This window comes from Dermacentor variabilis, chromosome 1, assembly GCF_050947875.1.
Source record: "Dermacentor variabilis isolate Ectoservices chromosome 1, ASM5094787v1, whole genome shotgun sequence".
NCBI lineage: Eukaryota > Metazoa > Arthropoda > Arachnida > Ixodida > Ixodidae > Dermacentor > Dermacentor variabilis.
This window is the reverse complement of record NC_134568.1, coordinates 107,814,215-107,832,580: the sequence shown is the minus strand read 5'-3', so window position 1 is coordinate 107,832,580 and position 18,366 is coordinate 107,814,215. Positions and strand designations below refer to the sequence as shown.

General features: G+C 49.1%; 1 protein-coding gene and 1 pseudogene across 1 annotated transcript in view; one reads left to right on the top strand and one right to left on the bottom strand.

Moving 5' to 3' along the window:
* Positions 1–18,366, bottom strand: part of LOC142582723 (alpha-L-fucosidase-like) — a 73,994-nt gene that overhangs the window by 32,760 nt on the left and 22,868 nt on the right. The window contains exon 2 of the mRNA XM_075692703.1: positions 4,835–5,201. Within this exon, the coding sequence (XP_075548818.1) occupies positions 4,835–5,201 (367 nt within the window). The remainder of the gene's footprint in view (positions 1–4,834; positions 5,202–18,366) is intronic.
* Positions 13,271–15,269, top strand: LOC142571787 (uncharacterized; annotated as a pseudogene).

The window sequence follows — 18,366 nt, the reverse complement described above, 5'->3', positions numbered from 1 at the left end:
AAGTTACCAAACTTATAAACATTTAGTTTTTCCTGGATCCTTGCGAAGGGACTAAAACGCTTGTTTTGCGTGAACCACTACGCGCATGCGGAAAAAATAAGGAGTAGAAATAAATGGTCTATTACGGGAGGCAGGGTGCATAGACTTCAAATTGCAGGCTGTAGAAATTTTCACAATGCCACCAGAGCCTAGAGAAGGCTTCTTCTAGCAGTGGATTTAGAATTATTGATGCAAGCAATTAAGTTCTCCATTTTTCTGCAGGAAACATTGTACACATAGAGAGGAGACACGTAGGTTTAGACGACATATCCTTCGACGTCCAAGGCGAAGGATGACGCCCAAGGCGATGCAACAGAGAGGTCCTGGAGTCCTGGACGTACTATACTTATATGCAGGGTGTTTCATCTAACTTGAACCAAGGATCTTAAAAAAAGTGGTTAACCGCAACTGAATGAAAGCAACGACATGTTGTTTGCCTTCATGTGGCACTCCTTAGGGTATTTTTATATTGCGCTTAATTAATTAACTAAGATCCATTATGCAATCTTTTTATATTCTCTTTAGGGCCAAGTGTGTTTTGTTACGTTGTAGGGGGCACTCGAAAACGACCGATACAATTCTTTGGTGCAACGTACATGCTGTGTGGCGATTTTTTCAGGTGTATAAAGAAGGCCCACAAAATATGAAATAAAACCACGTGACTGCGCTCATGCGCTACTGTAGTGCAGCGCTCTCAACCGCCTTCGTGTGAAAGAACCGTGCGCGCGAATCGTGGCGAAGTGAGCGGCCGCACATCGGCTTCACAGTGCGTCAAGCATAAACCCCATGAGCGCGATTTTGTGCGCGACAGCGACGAGCGACGGCTTCGAGCGACGGATCGGGCCGTAGCGTGAACAGATCGCTCGGTCTTGTCGCGCGATCGCTCGGTTCTGCAAATCTAGAATTCGTCGCTCGTCGCCCGGAAGTGCTATGAGCGACCAGCCAATAGCGCGAAGCCGGAACTGGATGTACATAACTCAAGTACTTCCGATTGTCGCACGGAACGAGCAAACAATCGAATTTTTATACGTGGAAGGATAAGAACCTACTGCAAGACTTTCAGAAATAAGTTATGCTGCTTTTTACACTAAAACACATCAACTTAAGTTAATTAAGCACGCGTCACGCTAGTTTCGGCGCCTATATTGCTGCCCTCATACCGGCAACACTGGGGAGACGTCGCTCGAAGTCATCGCTCGCATGGGGTACAACTTGTAGGCGACGAGCGAACGCGACAGCCATCTCCATTGAGTCGCTTGTCGCTGTCGCGTGCAGGATCGCTTGCATGGGGTTTATACTTCAGCATCTTTGACGGTGGCACACGGAAAGGAAGCGCCGTCGTCCCTGATAAGCGATAGGCTCGACGCACGGTTGAGAGCGCTACAATACCATAGTGGCACGAGCGCAGTCACATGGTTTTATTTCATATTTCGTGAGTCTTTAAACGCCGGAAAAAATCACCACGCAGCATGCACATGGCCACAAAAAAGTGGATCAGTAGTTTTGAAATGCCCTGTATAGCGTAAAAAATGGACTTGGTCTTAAAAGAATATTAGAGATATTGCATAATTGATCTTAGTTATTTAACTAATTAAGATCAATATGAAAAAAAATGTCTTAACGCGCGCCACATGACGGCATACCATATGTCGTTGGTTTCATTCAGCTGCGGTTAACCACTTTTGCTAAATCCTTGGTTCAAGTTACGTGAAACTCCCTGTATACGGGCATTCTCATCATCATCATCATCATCAGCCTGGCTACGTCCACTTCAGGGCAAAGGCCTCTCCCATATTTCTCCAATTACCCCGGTCATGTGCTAATTGTGGCCATGTTCCTGCAGACTTCTTGATCTCATCCAACCACCTAACTTTCTGCCGCCACCTTCTCTTGAAATCCAGTCCGTAACCCTTGATGACCGTCTGTTATCTGTTAGTTACTGCCTAGCAATTTGTGAAGCTAAAAAGAAGTATTTTTCCAAAGATCTGTCCTCACTTCTACACACTAACCCTAGAAAGTTTTGGCAAGCTATCTCTACTGATAGTGGCAGTAATACAGTAACATTACATGACGCTGACAATGTTCCTGTCCCTGCATCTGAGTGTGCTTCAACTTTCAATTCGTTCTTTAGCTCTGTGTTCACCAATGAAGACTGCTCTTCCATTCCCTGTGTCTCCGACCTTCATTATCGCTTCATGTCCCCTATAAATATTAGTGTTGAAGGCATTTCAAAACTAATACGCGATTTAAAGGTGTCTACATCATGTGGCATTGACAATATTAATTCTAAAATTCTAAAGAACACGTCAGCTACATCCAGTCAGATATTGTACTACATCTTTCAGCAGTCTTTATCAACAGGTCTTCTACCTGCTGACTGGAAGATAGCCAAAGTTATTCCTATATTCAAAGATGGAAACAGACACTCACCTGGTAACTACCGCCCCATTTCACTAACATGCATTTGTTGTAAGCTTCTCGAGCACATCATTGCCTCCCATTTATCCCACCATCTTGAATCTAATAACTTTTTCTTTCAAAATCAACATGGTTTCCGTAAAGCGTTGTCTTGTGACACCCAACTATTGGAATTTACATCAGATTTACATTATGGCATGAATAACAGCAAAATGATTGATTGCATCTTTCTCGACTATGCAAAAGCATTTGACAGAGTGGCTCACTGTCGTCTAATAGCTAAATTAACTGCTCTTAAGATTGACTCATTAACATTATCTTGGCTTCGCAATTTCTTATCTAATCGGCACCAGTTTGTATTTGTGAATAACTTCAGCTCCTCCACGTCTGTTGTAACATCAGGTGTACCCCAGGGTAGTGTGCTAGGCCCTCTTCTTTTCCTAATCTTTATAAATGATTTACCGAGCAACATTTCCTCCTGCATACGACTTTTTGCGGATGATTGCGTCATTTACAGAACGATTAACTGTCATAATGATCACCTAACTTTGCAAAATGACCTTCACCTAGTTAATCAGTGGTGCGACCGTTGGCAAATGACACTTAACACATCTAAGTGCTGCGTTCTTTCCTTCACTCGTACGAAATCATATCCTAAGTTTCCTTACAAAATCTGCTCGTCGGAAGTTCCCCGTGACTCTACTTACAAATATCTTGGCGTTCATTTTTCTACTAACCTAGCCTGGAGCTTTCATATCGAGAAAATATGCGCTAAAGCTAACAGAACTTTAGGGTTTTTACGTCGTCATCTGCACCTCTCGCCATCTACCATCCGTCAACAGGCCTACCAAACTTTTGTACGCCCTCAACTTGAATACGCTTCTTCGATCTGGTCTCCTCATCAACAATACCTAATAGATAAATTGGAATCCATACAAAATCGTGCTGCCCGCTTTATAACTTCTAACTACAGTCGTCAATCTAGCATTACCCAAATTAAACGCGATGTTCTCCTGCCGGACTTGGATTCCCGCCGCTCTGTTGCTCTCCTATGCCTCTTACATAAATACTACTATAACTCATGGTCTAGCCGCTTGTCGCTTGAAACTCCTTCTCGCACATCTACTCGACTTCATAATCATCTCAGTTTCAGGCGCATTTTTGGCCGCACACAGTCATTCAATAACTCTGCATTACCGCGCGCCATCGCACTATGGAATAACCTTCCAAATAATATTGTCTCAGTAAAAGATCCTGGGAAATTTCGTGAACATTTGGAACTTCTCATGTTCGCTTGACTTTGTAGTACGACTTTGTATTGTATTCGCCTTTGTATTGTTTTTGGACTTTGTTTTCCATTGTATTTCCTTGAATTTGTATGTACTTTTTCCAATGTTCAACAGTGTTCCTTTTTTTCCAATGTACAAATTTATTTGTTTCTCTTACTATGCAGTTCCTTTCTTTGCGTTAATTATTTGTCATTTTTCTGTAACCCCCCCCTACTCAATGCTCATCCGAGCCTGTAGGGTAAACTGAATAAATAAATAAATAAATATCTTCCCTCCTAATTACATGCCCTGCCCATGCCCTTTACTTTTTCTTGATTTCAACTAAGATGTCATTAACCCGCGTTTGTTCCCTCACCATATCTGCTCTCTTCTTATCTCCTTAACGTTACACCCACATTCTTCTTTCCATAGCTGGTTGCGTCGTCCTCAATTTAAGTAGAACCCTTTTGGTAAGCCTCCAGGTTTCGGCCCCGTACGTGAGTACTGGTAAGACACAGCTGTTATACACTTTTCTGTTGAGGGATAATGGCAACCTGCTGTTCATGATCTGAGAATGCCTGCCAAACGCACCCCAGCCCATTGTTATTTTTCTGATCATTTCGGTCTCATGATCCAGATCCGCGGTGACTACCTGTCCTAAGTAGATGTATTCCCTTACCGCTTCCAGTGCCTCGCTACCTATCGTAAACTGCTGTTCTCTTCCGAGGCTGTTAAACATTACTTTAGTTTTCTGCAGATTAATCTTAAGACCCACCCTTCTGCTTTGCCTCTCCAGGTCAGTGAGCATGCATTGCAAACGGTGCAGCGTCGGCGTAGAGGTAGAGCATCCGCCTCGCGTGCAAGAGGGCCGTGGTTCGAATCCCGGTGCCGCGCAATTTTCCACCGGATTAAAAAAAAAATCCGCATGTTGATAAAATTGCACAAAAAGGCCTGGAGTGCGGCCTGATCCCCGTGACCAGAAACGGTGACGCACTCCCTCACCAGAGCAGGGTTGGCCGCACTGGTGCAGTACTTGGCCACAACCTCCTATATGAATACAACAATTTCAAATAAGTAAAGCCAAAATTTTGAAAACAGCTCCCCCTCACCGCGCGCCAGATTCTTGGAAGATGCGTGCCCACTCGTCCGGGTCAAAGAATTCGCACGTGAAGTCCTTCGCAAAGGCCGGGTAGGTGAAGTCCGGTGGGTAGTTTTTAGCCATGAACTTGGCAGGCTGTGGGTTCCGCGGATCGCCCCAGCCCTGCCAGTACCACCAAAACCACTCGGACGTGTAACTGGGCACCGCGAAGACACCCCAGTGCAGGAACAGGCCCACTTTGGCTTTGTCGAACCACGCGGGCAACGGCCGACTGTCCAGCGAGTCCCAGGTTGGCACGTAGGGCCCGATGGCCTCAGCGCCGGGAGGCAGCGCGGCGCAACCAAGAACTGCGGCCAGGGGCACAAGCCAGCACTGCACTGTGTGGACATGCGACATGAAAGGGAAAACACAGATCACCAGACTCATTCGCTTGCCACTCCAGAGAAATTCAGACGAGCATCAAGCACCTACAAAGTGACAACAAGGCCACATTCACAAACCTCGTAAGACGTGTCCTTACTGGCCGGCGCCTTATACGTATATCATCCCCTATCTAGTAAGGACGGCTCTTTGGGTAACGTAGCGCCTTTTTTCTTTTTGACAATGCATACAGATTTGTCAATCAGAGCCCGCAGCCGGACTCAGTAGGTGAGTTGGTTCTGTCGTACCGTATTTATTTATTCATTTATTTACTTACGCTGCAATTGGCTATACCGGGGTTTTTCGCAATGTGGGATACCGCAGAAATATAAAGCAGGTTTTGAAAGACCATGAAAGTACCGGTTTAAGCATAGCAACAAATCAAACTACTACAATATATTAAAAAAAAGAACATTCGGCAGAACCAGTCTCACGATGACCGTCCACGTAATGTGTTTCGCATTGAATCAATATGGAGGCACAACCTATTGCCACCATCGAAACGAGTTATGAATGAGCTGTGTACTGCAGCGGGATTCCTCTTTCGCGCTTCCCTGAGAACACTTGGCGCCATCTAGCGCCGCCGCGATGCCTGCGCTTGGCCTCCGAAATCCGTGACGCGCCGGTGCGTGCGAGTGCTCAGAAACTCGTCATGCGGCAACCGGGCTTCTCTCTCGCACTTTTTTCCTGGACACGCTGCGCCATCTAGTGGCACTGCCGAGAAGCCTGCGCTTGGGCTCTGAGAAGAGAAGCGTGGCGCGCCAGTGCCGGCAAACGCTGAGAATTGTTTCCTCGCTTGCTGTACACTCAGTGACAAGTTGGCGAGAAGTTCGCTGAAGAGCGGCACATACCCAGTGTATTTGCGGCGCAGTCTGCTGATGCTTCGAGTTGCGGTCTTCGTGGAACTCGTGTTACGTGGATTCGATAGCGCTCAGCATCGAAGAAATTTAAGGGATCTTTTTCGCTATTGCAGAGCGACACATTTCAGTGGCACATGCCTAGTTGCCCAAGTTGACATCAAAGACGTTCATTGAAAAGCGGCACACGCCTACTGGCACATACCACGTGAGCAAAGTTGGTATCAAAGACGTTCATTAAAACCAACACAGAGCGAGTGGAACATTTCCAGTACTCCAGTCTGCGTCAGAGTTTCTTCGAACAGCGGCACCTACCCAGTCCTGCATTTACACTAACCCATGTTGGCGTGAAAGCTTCGTTGAAGAGCGGCACATGTGAACACATTGTCACATACCCGGTGACCCGGGACCCGTTCCGACGGTTGGTTTCGAACCCTGTTCTCTCAGCACAGCAGCCCGATGCACTACCCGTTCGATTACGGACTGCCCAGTGATCCGAGTAGGCAGGAAAACGGATAGATAGATAGATAGATAGATAGATAGATAGATAGATAGATAGATAGATAGATAGATAGATAGATAGATAGATAGATAGATAGATAGATAGATAGATAGATAGATAGATAGATAGATAATTGGCCCCCGGAAAATGCGTGAAGCACCCTAAGAATGCTAGCGCATTAAAAATTGGCAGCGCAGCCATCCATTGGAAATGATTGGCGATATTAATGCGATTACCATTCTTACGATCGGCGTGTATTTTGTGATACGCAAAGGGGATTCCTATGCTGATGGGACTAACGAGACAGAGACAGAATTGGGGTACAATGTGTGTGAGCGTGATAATCGTTTGAGAGCGCGATGACGCCCGTCCTGGAAATGACTAAGTCTCCCTCGAGGACCCGCAGTAATGAGCAATGGCGTATGTACAAATTATACATAGCAGCATATACAGGGTGTCCCAACTAACATGCACCAAGATTTAAAAATATGCAAATGCCACGTAGCTAGACAGAACCAAGGTAATGTTGTTTGAAGTCGCTTGGATACACTGAGATTATTTTTTGTATTACGCCTAACTACATTAGTCTGCATTAATTAATCAACTTCTAAGATATTATAATTAGATTAAAAGTGTCAATGAGAAAACTGTAGAGCAACATGAAAACTCCCGAGACAGCTTTCTGTTGCTCAATACGTGCTACATAAAAGTGTTTTTCCGAGCCTGAAAGCAGCCCGCGAATACACGCGAAGTGCTTCGGGCGGCCAGTGGCGCGGTAATTTTGCTTGTATTCGCGGGATTCCTTCACGCTCGGAAAAACACTTTTATGTAGCACGTATTGAGCAACATAAACCTGTATCGGGAGTTTTTCATGGTGCTCTACAATTTTCTCATTTACACTTTTCATCTAATTATAATATTTGAGAAGCTAATTCATTAATTAAGACTACTTATGTAATTAGGCCGAATGCAAAAGATAATCTGAGTACCTGCAAGCGACGGCAAACAACATTACCTTGGCGCTGTCCAGCTACATAGCATATGCATATTTTTAAAGTTTGGTGCGCGATAGTTGGAACATCCTGTCTAACCACAATAATCCATCAAAGAAGGTATACGTTAGAACGACTAACATGCAATGTAAACAAGCTCAAATGATTCGAATTTAAAGTGACGGACAGGGATGCTTTCCGTAAGCTCAGAAAGGAGGACACTGGCGAATACGCCAGCTTCAGCGAACTCGTCGAGACACTCAGAGCAGATGTTGAAAAGGCTACAAAAACTATTCAAACTGAGCTCGAGGTTTCCAGGATGGACCCGCACCTCGCACATCTCTTGGAAGCTAAAGCCTCTATTTTGAGGCGATGGAAAACACAAAGGCTTAACCGGAGGTTGCGAAAGAGGGTTGCCGCACTTAACAGGGAGATTGAACAGTACTGCACCGAGTTAGCTAGGCTACAATGGGATGAAATCTGTTCAGCAGTCGATGGGCGCATGCGCACAGGCGGAAAATGGAATCTCCTTAAGCACATGCTAGATGACACGCAAACCAAAAGCAATCAAAGACAGACATTGTGCCGCCTCATTCACAGGCACAAACAAGAAGGAGGAACCGAACAAACGCTCTTAGACGAGGTAGCCAATAGATATCCCCCGCTAGGCGCAGCACACTCAGAGAAATATCCCAACATCGAATGTGACACGGTAAAGGAGCTCGATGACCCCTTCACGGAGTCCGAAAACAGAGCAGTACTTCACAACTTAAATAGCAGGTCGGCCTCAGGTCCGGACGGCATCTCAAACAGACTGCTAAGGAACCTGGATGATAGATCAATTGAGTTGCTAACGAAAGAGGTCAACAAAACTTGGGAGAACGGGTGCGTCCCGGACGAGAGGAAAGCAGCCTCAGTTGTGCTTATCCCGAAACCGGGTAAGCCCCTAAACCTTGACAACCTAAGGCCGATATCGCTAACCTCTTGCGTAGGCAAGGTAGCGGAGCATGCGATCCTGCACAGGATATCGGATTACATAGAACGCAACGAACTGTTCGCGCACAACATGGTCGGCTTCAGGCCAGGCCTTTCCACACCGGATGTAATGCTACTCCTTAAGAAGCACATTTTCGATAACAGCACTAGGGATGTTAGGGGCATCTTAGCCCTTGACCTGACCAAGGCCTTTGACACTGTATCTCATCGATTTTTCCTGCAGGCCACGGCCAGCCTAGGTCTGGGAGCAAGGTTTCAAGCTTTTGTTAGATCATTCCTCATGAACAGAACAGCCACCATCAGGATTGCACAACTCAAGTCAGATGAGTTCGCACTAGGGGCCAGAAGCACTCCCCAAGGAGCAGTCATCTCCCCCTTACTGTTCAACATAGTCATGAAGGGCTTGTCAGAAAGGCTCAGATCCTTTCCTAATATAAGCCACTCGCTATACGCAGACGACATCCCGATTTGGTGCCCCGGAGTATCACTCGCAGAGGTAGAGCAATCGCTACAATCAGCCCTAGACGCAACGGAGTCCTACCTGGAAGACACAGGCCTCCAACTATCCCCAAACAAATCTGAATTGTTACTTTACAGGCCGGCCAGGCAAGGTGTTCGGGGGCTCACCCCCCTAAACCAACTTCCCATATCCCTCTTTGCAAGAAACGGGCAGCCCATTCCTCAAGTCGAATCTATCCGAATCCTAGGATTACTGATTGACGCGCGTGGATGTAACGCCAAAACGCTCACGCGCATCACGGCGAAAACCGAGAGCATGCTGAGACTAGTTGCTAGAGTATCCGGACGAAAGAAGGGACTAGGTGAAGGCAACCTCCTCAGGATCCATCACGCTTTCCTAATGAGCCACATCAACTATGTAGCCTCGGCCTTTAACTGGACCAAAACCGAAAAGAATAAGCTTAACATTCTCATGCGCAAGAGCATCAAAAAGGTACTGGGGTTACCAGTAACCACTTGCTCGGTCAGGTTAAGCAAACTCGGTATGCACAACGACATTGATGAAGTGATCGAAGCGCAGGTCACCGCTCAGGTAGTCAGGCTCCCGTCAACCAGGGCAGGGAGACGCATCCTAGGCGAGGCCTGCATGGCTCCAAGAATACTCAATGAACGGAAAATCACCTTATCCAGGGAGGCACGGGCAACCTTTGTGGTCAGCCCATTCCCTCGGAATATGCACCCGCAATACAATGTAGGGAGGCGAAAAGCCCGAGCACGGGCGATTTTACAGAAGGCCAGCGAGAATCAAGATTCGACTGTCTTTGTCGACGCGGCTCAGTACGGCAACTCTAGCACGTTCGCGTTGGCAATCATTGACGGCAAAGGGGAATTACGCTCCTCGGCGTCGGTTAGGTTTGCTTCAAGTGGAGTCGCGGAACAGGTCGCTATAGCCCTGGCCATGACCGACCCCTCGCGCACCAACGTTTTCACCGACTCACGAGCGGCCATCAAAGCTTTCGAATCGGGTAACCTAGCCCACGAGGCTGCCTCCATTCTGGAAAAGAGAACAAACCCTGGCACTCACTTCATCTCTTGGTTTCCCGCCCATATGGGTGCGGACGTTCATCAGAACATACCTAACCTCAACGAGCTTGCCCATGACCCTGCGCGAGATCTAACGCGCCGCGGCGGCATGGAGGCCTTATGGGGACAGGATGAAATCCAGCAGAACGATCCGCTCCTTACTTTTCACGAGATAACATCTCACTATCGGCTTAGCAGAAGGGCCTATCCTCTTCCTCACCCGAAGTTAGACAGGTCTCAGTCAGTTTTACTTAGAATGCTCCAGACGGGCTTTCCCTTCGCTGGGCTTTCTCAGCCGTATCTACACAGACGTCGATTCGAGCTGTCCGGACTGTAATGAGATCTATTGTTCCTTAGCGCACATGCTCTGGCAATGCCCCGCGTTACCTAACGGCCCTCTCTCCAGCGAAGCCGACTGGGAAGAGGCACTCCGAAGCCTATCGCTCCAGACACAACTAGAGGCAATCCAGAGGGCCCGAGAAAGGGCGGAACATCACGGCACTCCTGCCCCGACTTGGACGCGGCCAGCGGCTTCCGCGGGTCCCCGATAGGGGCCTCCGCTGAAGCTCCTCAGGATCAAATAAAGTTCATTGTCTGTCTGTCTGTCTGTTCACCCCCGATCTCGTACATGCTGCTTTTTTTTCCCGAAAGGACTGCGCGAATCCGATACCTTCTACATAACCTCAAGAACGGGATAGTCAATAGTTTTATTGCATGTGTGAAACAAAACTTATTTCGTTTTTTTACATTTTTTAATGAGTACCCACATGTGAATGTAGGCTAGTGCGTGATTTCACCAATTAGAATAGTGAGCACGTTTGCGTGACCAAAAAAAAATAGAACACGAACTAGTGTCGTCGGCGTAGATGATGCATTTGGCGGAATAATTGATATCAAAATCTTCCTTAATTTCGTGAAAGAAACTCGAATAAACCTAGTAGGCTTCCTTCTCGGACGTTAGTTGTAACAGGCGTCATGCACGATAAGTGTCCCAAGATGTCTGCAAAGTGGAACAAGGAATATGGCACGAAGAAACGCGGACGAATTAACACTTGTGGACAGTACAAGCGGCAACTATACTAACTTCTATTCGCCGTATTGCTTAGACACATTTATACAAACAATTTCTCTATATGCAGACTTTTTCGCACCATATTTTTCTTCCCGGATGTCGGATATGGTTCCTGAAGCTAAAGTCCGACTACAAATTGAAAGCCCTGCTGAGGATGGCAAGAGAGCAACGACAAACATTTCCCACGAATGTTACAACAATGGAACTTGACAAGAATGTGTTGATTTATGATGCTGAATGCTATAAAAACATCCAGAAACCCAGTGCTGAATTTTTGCTAATTCCTGATCTTTCTGTGTGCAAGAAACGCTAGAGCGGTATATTTGTTTTTACACTGCGCGACGTGGTTACGATATTGCACATAGATCTGAGAGAAATTGCTCTCACCTTGAGTTAGGGATAACGAGACGGGATGAGTTATGACATATGAGCCTGTCGATCTGAGTCACTGGATCCTGAGTCTGCGAAACCGCTCTGGGTGAGTAGGTGATTTCATTACTGCGGGTAAGTCTGAGCTGCACGATTCTGTGAGCATGAGTGCATCTGTAATTTCGTCGCGAATATGAGTCAGCCTGAGTGGGTACGGGTTCTTGAGCCCGTGGGTCTGATTGAGAATGCCAGAGTCAGACTTTCGTACGTATTAGTGGCGTTAGCCTGGTTGGTACTGCTCATGGTGAGTCTGCATGAATCCGAGTGAGCCCGGTTGAATGACTCTGGTGAACCTTAGCGAGGCCTAATCTTAACATATATTTACCAGTGCATCTGAGTGAGTTCTGCTTTTTTTGCAGAGATACAGCCTTGGAGGCGGCGTACTGGTACCCTCAATGAGAGGGGTACCATGGGCAACCCTCTCATTGAGGGGTCGCGCCCCGCTAGAGAATACGCGTAATTGCATAATATCGCAGCGCGGCGACCTTATGGAGGAGGCACCTTGCGCAGGTTGCAAGCAGTGATAGCAAGTGAGGCCCGGCTAACAAACCGAGATTGAGAGCAAGGGGTTCAAAGGTCGCCAGAGAAACGGGGGCGTTTAACAACGGCGAGAAAAGCTATGGAGAGCAGCCATATGGCAACTTGTATCAACCTGGAGAGCAACCTATTACAGGCGCGTGCCGCGTAAGCAGCAAACGGGAAAGCTGCCAGGCCACACACAGAGGCAGGCGATAAGTGTGGGTAAATCGTAATACTGTCATTGTGCAATAAACGAAATGCGCGCAAGAACTTGACATCGCATTCATTTGTAGTTTCCAGAGCAGCAACAAATATCCTCACACTTCCTCTGTTTACATGTTCATTGCTGTAAGTAGATTGCAAGAGGTATTTATCAGCATTTTTGCAAAGCCAAGAGCACACGCACATACGCCCCGTTTAATGCAAGCAGTGCTTAGGCCTCGAAGTAAGAAATATAAGAGTGCCGACTGATAAGGTGGTCTAAATATCATGCTCTGCCGATTTCAACATTCGCGCCGATATAGCAACAGCCGCGCAGAGTGGCCTGCGCCAACACAAACATCGAGAACAATTCAATCGAACTCACCTGCCGGAGCTGGCGCAACATTTGTGACCACATGAACAAGACTCCTAAAGTTCGTAACACGTGGGACCTTCTCGGACATATTTTGGACCCGGCTGGAGGCAAACTCCGAGCACGCCAAAAGCTTGAGCGAATCTTCCACGCCAGATGGCACGCCAGATGAGCTCAAATAGGACCTCACTAACACCTACATACGCCCCGAACCGGCAACCAGCCTCCCCTCCCCCCCTATATCAGGGCTTGGCCAACCCTGGTCTAGACTCTTCTATCACTTCAGCGGAGTTCCGTGCAGAACTCAATCGCCTCAAGACCAACTAGGCGACCGCCTCCGACCGCATTTCTAACACGATGCTTAGGAATATAGACGGCGCCTCTGTTCACGCCCCCACTGACTACCTTCAAGAGCGTTGGGCCAGCGGTACCATTCCGCAGGAATGGAAGTGCGCCAAGCTAGTCTTCACCCCCAAGCCGGGAAAAGTGGCCACCTTGGTCAACCTCCATCCCATCTCTATTACGTCCTGCGTTGGGAAGTTAATGGAACACGTTATCCAGACCAGACTCCTTCGCTACTTCGAAGACAACCACCTCCTACCAGACACGGTGTTCGGCTTCCGCCCTCACTTAACAGCCCTGGACATTATGCTTCTTCTCCATCACCAGGTCGTCATGCGTCGCACACTATACACGAAGGTCATCGTCGGCCTCAATGTTGCCAAGGCCTTCGACAACATCCTTCATGAAGCGATTCTTCAACAACTCCAGGCTCTCAGCGTCTGACATCGCACGTATGCGTACGTCCGACACTTCCTCACCGACCGCCAAATACAACTCAGCGCCGGCGCGGGACATCCCTCCACCATCTCTCCTGGAAACCGCGGCACGCCGCAAGGCTCCATGCTCTTGCCGCTGCTCTTCAACTTTGCACTGCTAGACCTGCCCAAGCTTCTGGCTGACATCCCCCACCTACGCCACAGTCTTTATGCTGACTATCTCACTCTTTGGATCACACAAGGCAGTGAAGGCCAGTTCGAAGAGACTCTACAGACCGCCATCAATCGGTTTGGAGAATATATCGATACAGTTGGCCTCAGCTGCTCGGCGAGTAAGTCAGACTACATCATCATCCCGTCCCCAGGACGACGCCCACCAAACGTACTTCCTGAGATCAACCTCCAGGTGCAAGGTAACCCTATCCCTCGTAAAGATCACATCAGGATTCTGGGCCTACACCTACAGGAAAACGCCAGTAACAATATGTCTCTCCAACGCATCGACCAGTCGGTGGTACAGATTGGACACCTATTCAAGTGAGTCTCCAACAAGCACCGAGGTATGCGAGAGTCCAAGCTCTTGCGCCTCGTTCAAGCCTTCATCTGCTCCCGTATCACCTTCTGCACCCTACCTACGTCTCACCTGCTCCGAAAGCGAACGGCTAGAGGCGTCACTTCGCAAAGCATATAAGGCGGACCTGGGGCTTTCAATGTCCAAGCTACTCACAAGCTTACGGTGAGCAAACTGATCGAAACTACCGTCACCGCCCAATACGAGCGGCTCTCACTCACACGCTGGCCGAGCGGAACTGCAGCAAGTTGGGATCTCACCAACGAGGGCGGCCCCGATTTATTTTGACCTTACACCGGAATATCGTTAAAATCTCCGCATTCTTCCCGTTACCAAACGGATGCATCCGGAACACCATGCCGAGAGACGGGCCGACCGTGCACGTCAATTCGAGAAACGCTTCAGCGGACGCCCGGATGTCACATATACGGATGCCTCTTACCACCCTTCGAAGCCAGCGATGGTGGCCCCGCACCGCAGCTGGTACACCGACCGCAGCATTCGCTATGCAGAGAGTCACCGTAGCAGAGGAGGTTGCCATTGCGTTGGCGCTAGCTGATCCTAATACCAAAGTCGCCATCAGTGACTATCAACAGGCGATCCGCAACTACGATGCCGGCCGTATCTCTCGCCAGGCATCACACTTTCTACTTTCTACTCCTCTTTCTTCCATCATCCGCTTACTTTTTTGGCTCAAGCCCACGAGTCGCTCAGCGGAAACGCCCAGGTGCATACACTTGCCCGAGATCTTAGCTGCCGAGCCGAGTCTAGGACCCACCGCCCCGCTTCCCCTGACACGATTATTTCACACGATTTTCTACTGACCACTTCCCACTTGAAGGACATCCTTCAGTACTACCGACTCAGAAATGCATATATCCTCCCGCACAACGCGATCTAAAAGACGCGAGGCCGTCCAATGGCGCAAACTACAAACAGGCAGCTTCCGCACCCCCTATTGTACAGTAGAATCTCTCCGCAACAGATAGCGCTTAGGTGCAAACACTGCTCAGCTCCGGCCACTCTCATACACATGACGAGGAAATGTACGCATTACAACGCAGACAACGCAAACACCCTAGAGTCGTGGGAGTCCCTCCTACATGCCTCCGAGCCAGCAGACCAACGCCGGCTCATCCAGCGCGCCGTGGAGGTCGCAGCATCCCAAGGGACGCCTGCCGACCTCCTCTAGGCCAGCAAAACGGGTCCTCGGACTGGCCCCTCTTCATGGGCGAAATAAGGAGTTCACCACCACCACCACCACCACCACCACCACCACCACCACCACCACCACCACCACCACCACCACCACCACCACCCGGTACCTGCATACCGTCTCGCAACGCTGACCATACAGACTAGGATAATTAGCACACCATGAGACCATGTGGGGATTACCGCACTCTGAACGCTGTTAGATACGGGACCTTTTCCTGAGCCTCCTTCAAGTTCACCAGACCACATCGAATCGCGCCACAGCTAATTAAGGAGCGCAGAAGCACATCTACCCCGTTCTCGAGGCGCGGCACGTGCAAACGAGTTGGCGTCCCCCACCTCGTGCGCCGCAGGTGGAGCTATTCACTGTTTCACTCTTCCCGAAAGTGTAGCGGGAGCCTGGCACGGTTTCAGGTAACGCAGGGCCCGAGAAAAGCTGCTTTGTAGCACTGAAACGTCGCCCCCATCCGCCTTTTTGACGGCGTTTGCAAGTCAGAATGGCAATACCGCAGAGAGAAGTAAGCGCTCGTACAATTGGGGCCCAAGGAGCGACCCTGTGCGCCGGGTGTGACACAATCGCACGGGCGCCTACCATTGGCCGAAAATGACGACACCTGAGCGGGCTTGCCGATTGGCCGAAAATGGCGTCACCTGAGCGGGCTCGCCTATTGGCCGAACGTGACGTGTCTTCGAGACACCGAAGGGCTTAAAAGACACAGACCAGGAGCAGCAGAGAGCATTTCTTCGTTCATCTCTTTCGAGCTTCTTGCCACGGGCCGCAGCGTCCGAGTTGCTGCCGGCCCGTAATGACTTTTATGACTGTTATTTTCTGTGTACTCTCACCGTAAATAATGTAAATAAACCTCCAGTTTTCAGCTCAAAGTCCTCCTCAACCTCGGCCAACTCCCGCACCCAACGGCAAGGTCCAAAAATCTGGGGGACAGCAATTGGGATTGTCCTCCAGATCCAACATCTGGTTGACAGCGGTGGGATCGTCTCCAACTCCAGCAACGCCCACACCTTACCAGACCGCTATCCACTGCCTCACATACAAGATTTCACATCGAATTTGGCTGGGTGCACGATCTTATCTAAAATCGACTTATTGAAAGCTTATCAAATTTCTCTGGAACCCGCTGACGTTCCGAAGACTGCCATTGCCACCCCCTTCGGCCTCTTCGAGCATGTGAGAATGCCTTTTGGATTGCGCAACGCTGCACAAATTTTTCAGCGCACTATCAACGAGGTCACGCAAGGCCTCGACTTCGTGTTCGCCTACCTTTATGATCTCGTCGCAAGCTCATCCGGCCCCGAGCATAAGGCTCACATTCGCGCCCTTTTCCAACGACTTGATGATTACGGTCTCATCATTAATCCGAACAAGTGTCTCTTCACTGTTCTTCGGCGTCGCTACCATCGAGTTCTTCGGACACCTTGTCACCCCACAAGGTATCCGGCCTCCTGCCAGCAAAGTGAATACAATTCAAGACTTTCCAACCCCGCCTTCAATAAAAAGACAGAGAATTCCTGGGCCTACTGAACTTTCATCGCCGCTTTCTTCCAAAGTGTGCAAATTTCCTGAAGCCTCAGACCGACTTACTGGCTATCGGGAAAGATCCGGCTGCGTCACTTGAATGGACTGAGGAAGCTGCATCTACCATCGCTACTGCCAAGAAGGCACTGGCAGAGGCCACCGTGCTCATACATCCCGTTCCTGATGCCCCAATTCGTCTCACCACCGATGCATCGAGCATGGCAGTCGGCGCAGTTTTCGAGCAACAAGTATCTCGTTGGCAGCTTCTTTGTTTTCTGTCGCAAAAAGTGGAACCCCCTGAAGCTAAATACAGCGCATTTGGCCAAGAACTCATTGCAGTGTACCTCGCCATTAGGCATTTTCGCCACTATCTGGATGGCTGGGACTTTCCCGTCGTCACAGACCATAAGCCCCTGACGTTTGTCTTGCATCGGAATCCCAGCAACTATACTGCATAGGAGATCCGCCAACTGTGTTTTATCTCAGAGTTCACAGTGGACCTCCGCCACATGCATGGACCGGAAAATGCTGCCGTTGATGCACTCTCCCGCGTCGATGGCCTGGCGGTCCAGCCACCAGTATACAAGGAGGAGCTAGCAGACGCCCAGCGCAACGACCCTGAGCTGCACCGCCTTCGTTCCTCATCCGCGTCCCTATCCTTCAATGAGTGCCCCTTTCCGTTTTCTTCCTCGTTGATAACGTGCGAGACATCCACTGGTGTTCCTCGACCCTTCGTGGCTTTGGCTTTTCATCGCGAAATTTTTGATCAACTGCACAACATGAGCCACCCCGCAATTCGTGCGACCCAGAAGCTAGTCAGAACTCGCTTCCTTTGGCCTAGCATCAGTGTAGATGTCCGGCACGGGACACTAACCTGCCTTCAATGCCAGCGTGTTAAAACGTTAAAAACAAACAGATGAACAGAAATTCAAATTATCGCCTAATTGCCGCCCAAATACTCGCAAGCATCGTAACAGGCATTACAAGCGTGTTTTATTGGACACTCCAGGAGAATTTCCGCCGCCATCGTCATCGTCGTGACCCGCCGTGGTTGCTGAGTGGCTATGGTGTTAGGCTGCTGAGCACGAGGTCGAGGGATTGAATCCCGGCTACGGCGGCCGCATTTCGATGGGGGCGCAATGCGGAAACACCCGTGTATTTAGATTTAGGTGCACGTTAAAGAACCCCAGGTGGTCGAAATTTCCGGAGTCCTCCACTACGGCGTGCCTCATAATCAGAAAGTCGTTTTGGCACGTAAAACTTCATAATTCAAGTCATCGTCGTCGCTGTGATGTTCTGTACAAAGCCCAAGTACGATAACATCGCGGCCGCGCGCAATATGCTGCAGGAATGAGTGAAAGCTTGAGAGTGTGAGCCGAGAAAGATGGTGGCTTGATGCACGGTGTCTTCTCGCACTCAGAAGGGAGGAAGGGGGGGGGGTCTGTCTTCTCACGCGCGCAGGGGGAGAAACGGAGAATTGTGCGAGCGTGGGGAAAGGGGGAGGGGAGTTAGTGCGCATCTGCGGCGGCTGAGCCCGGCC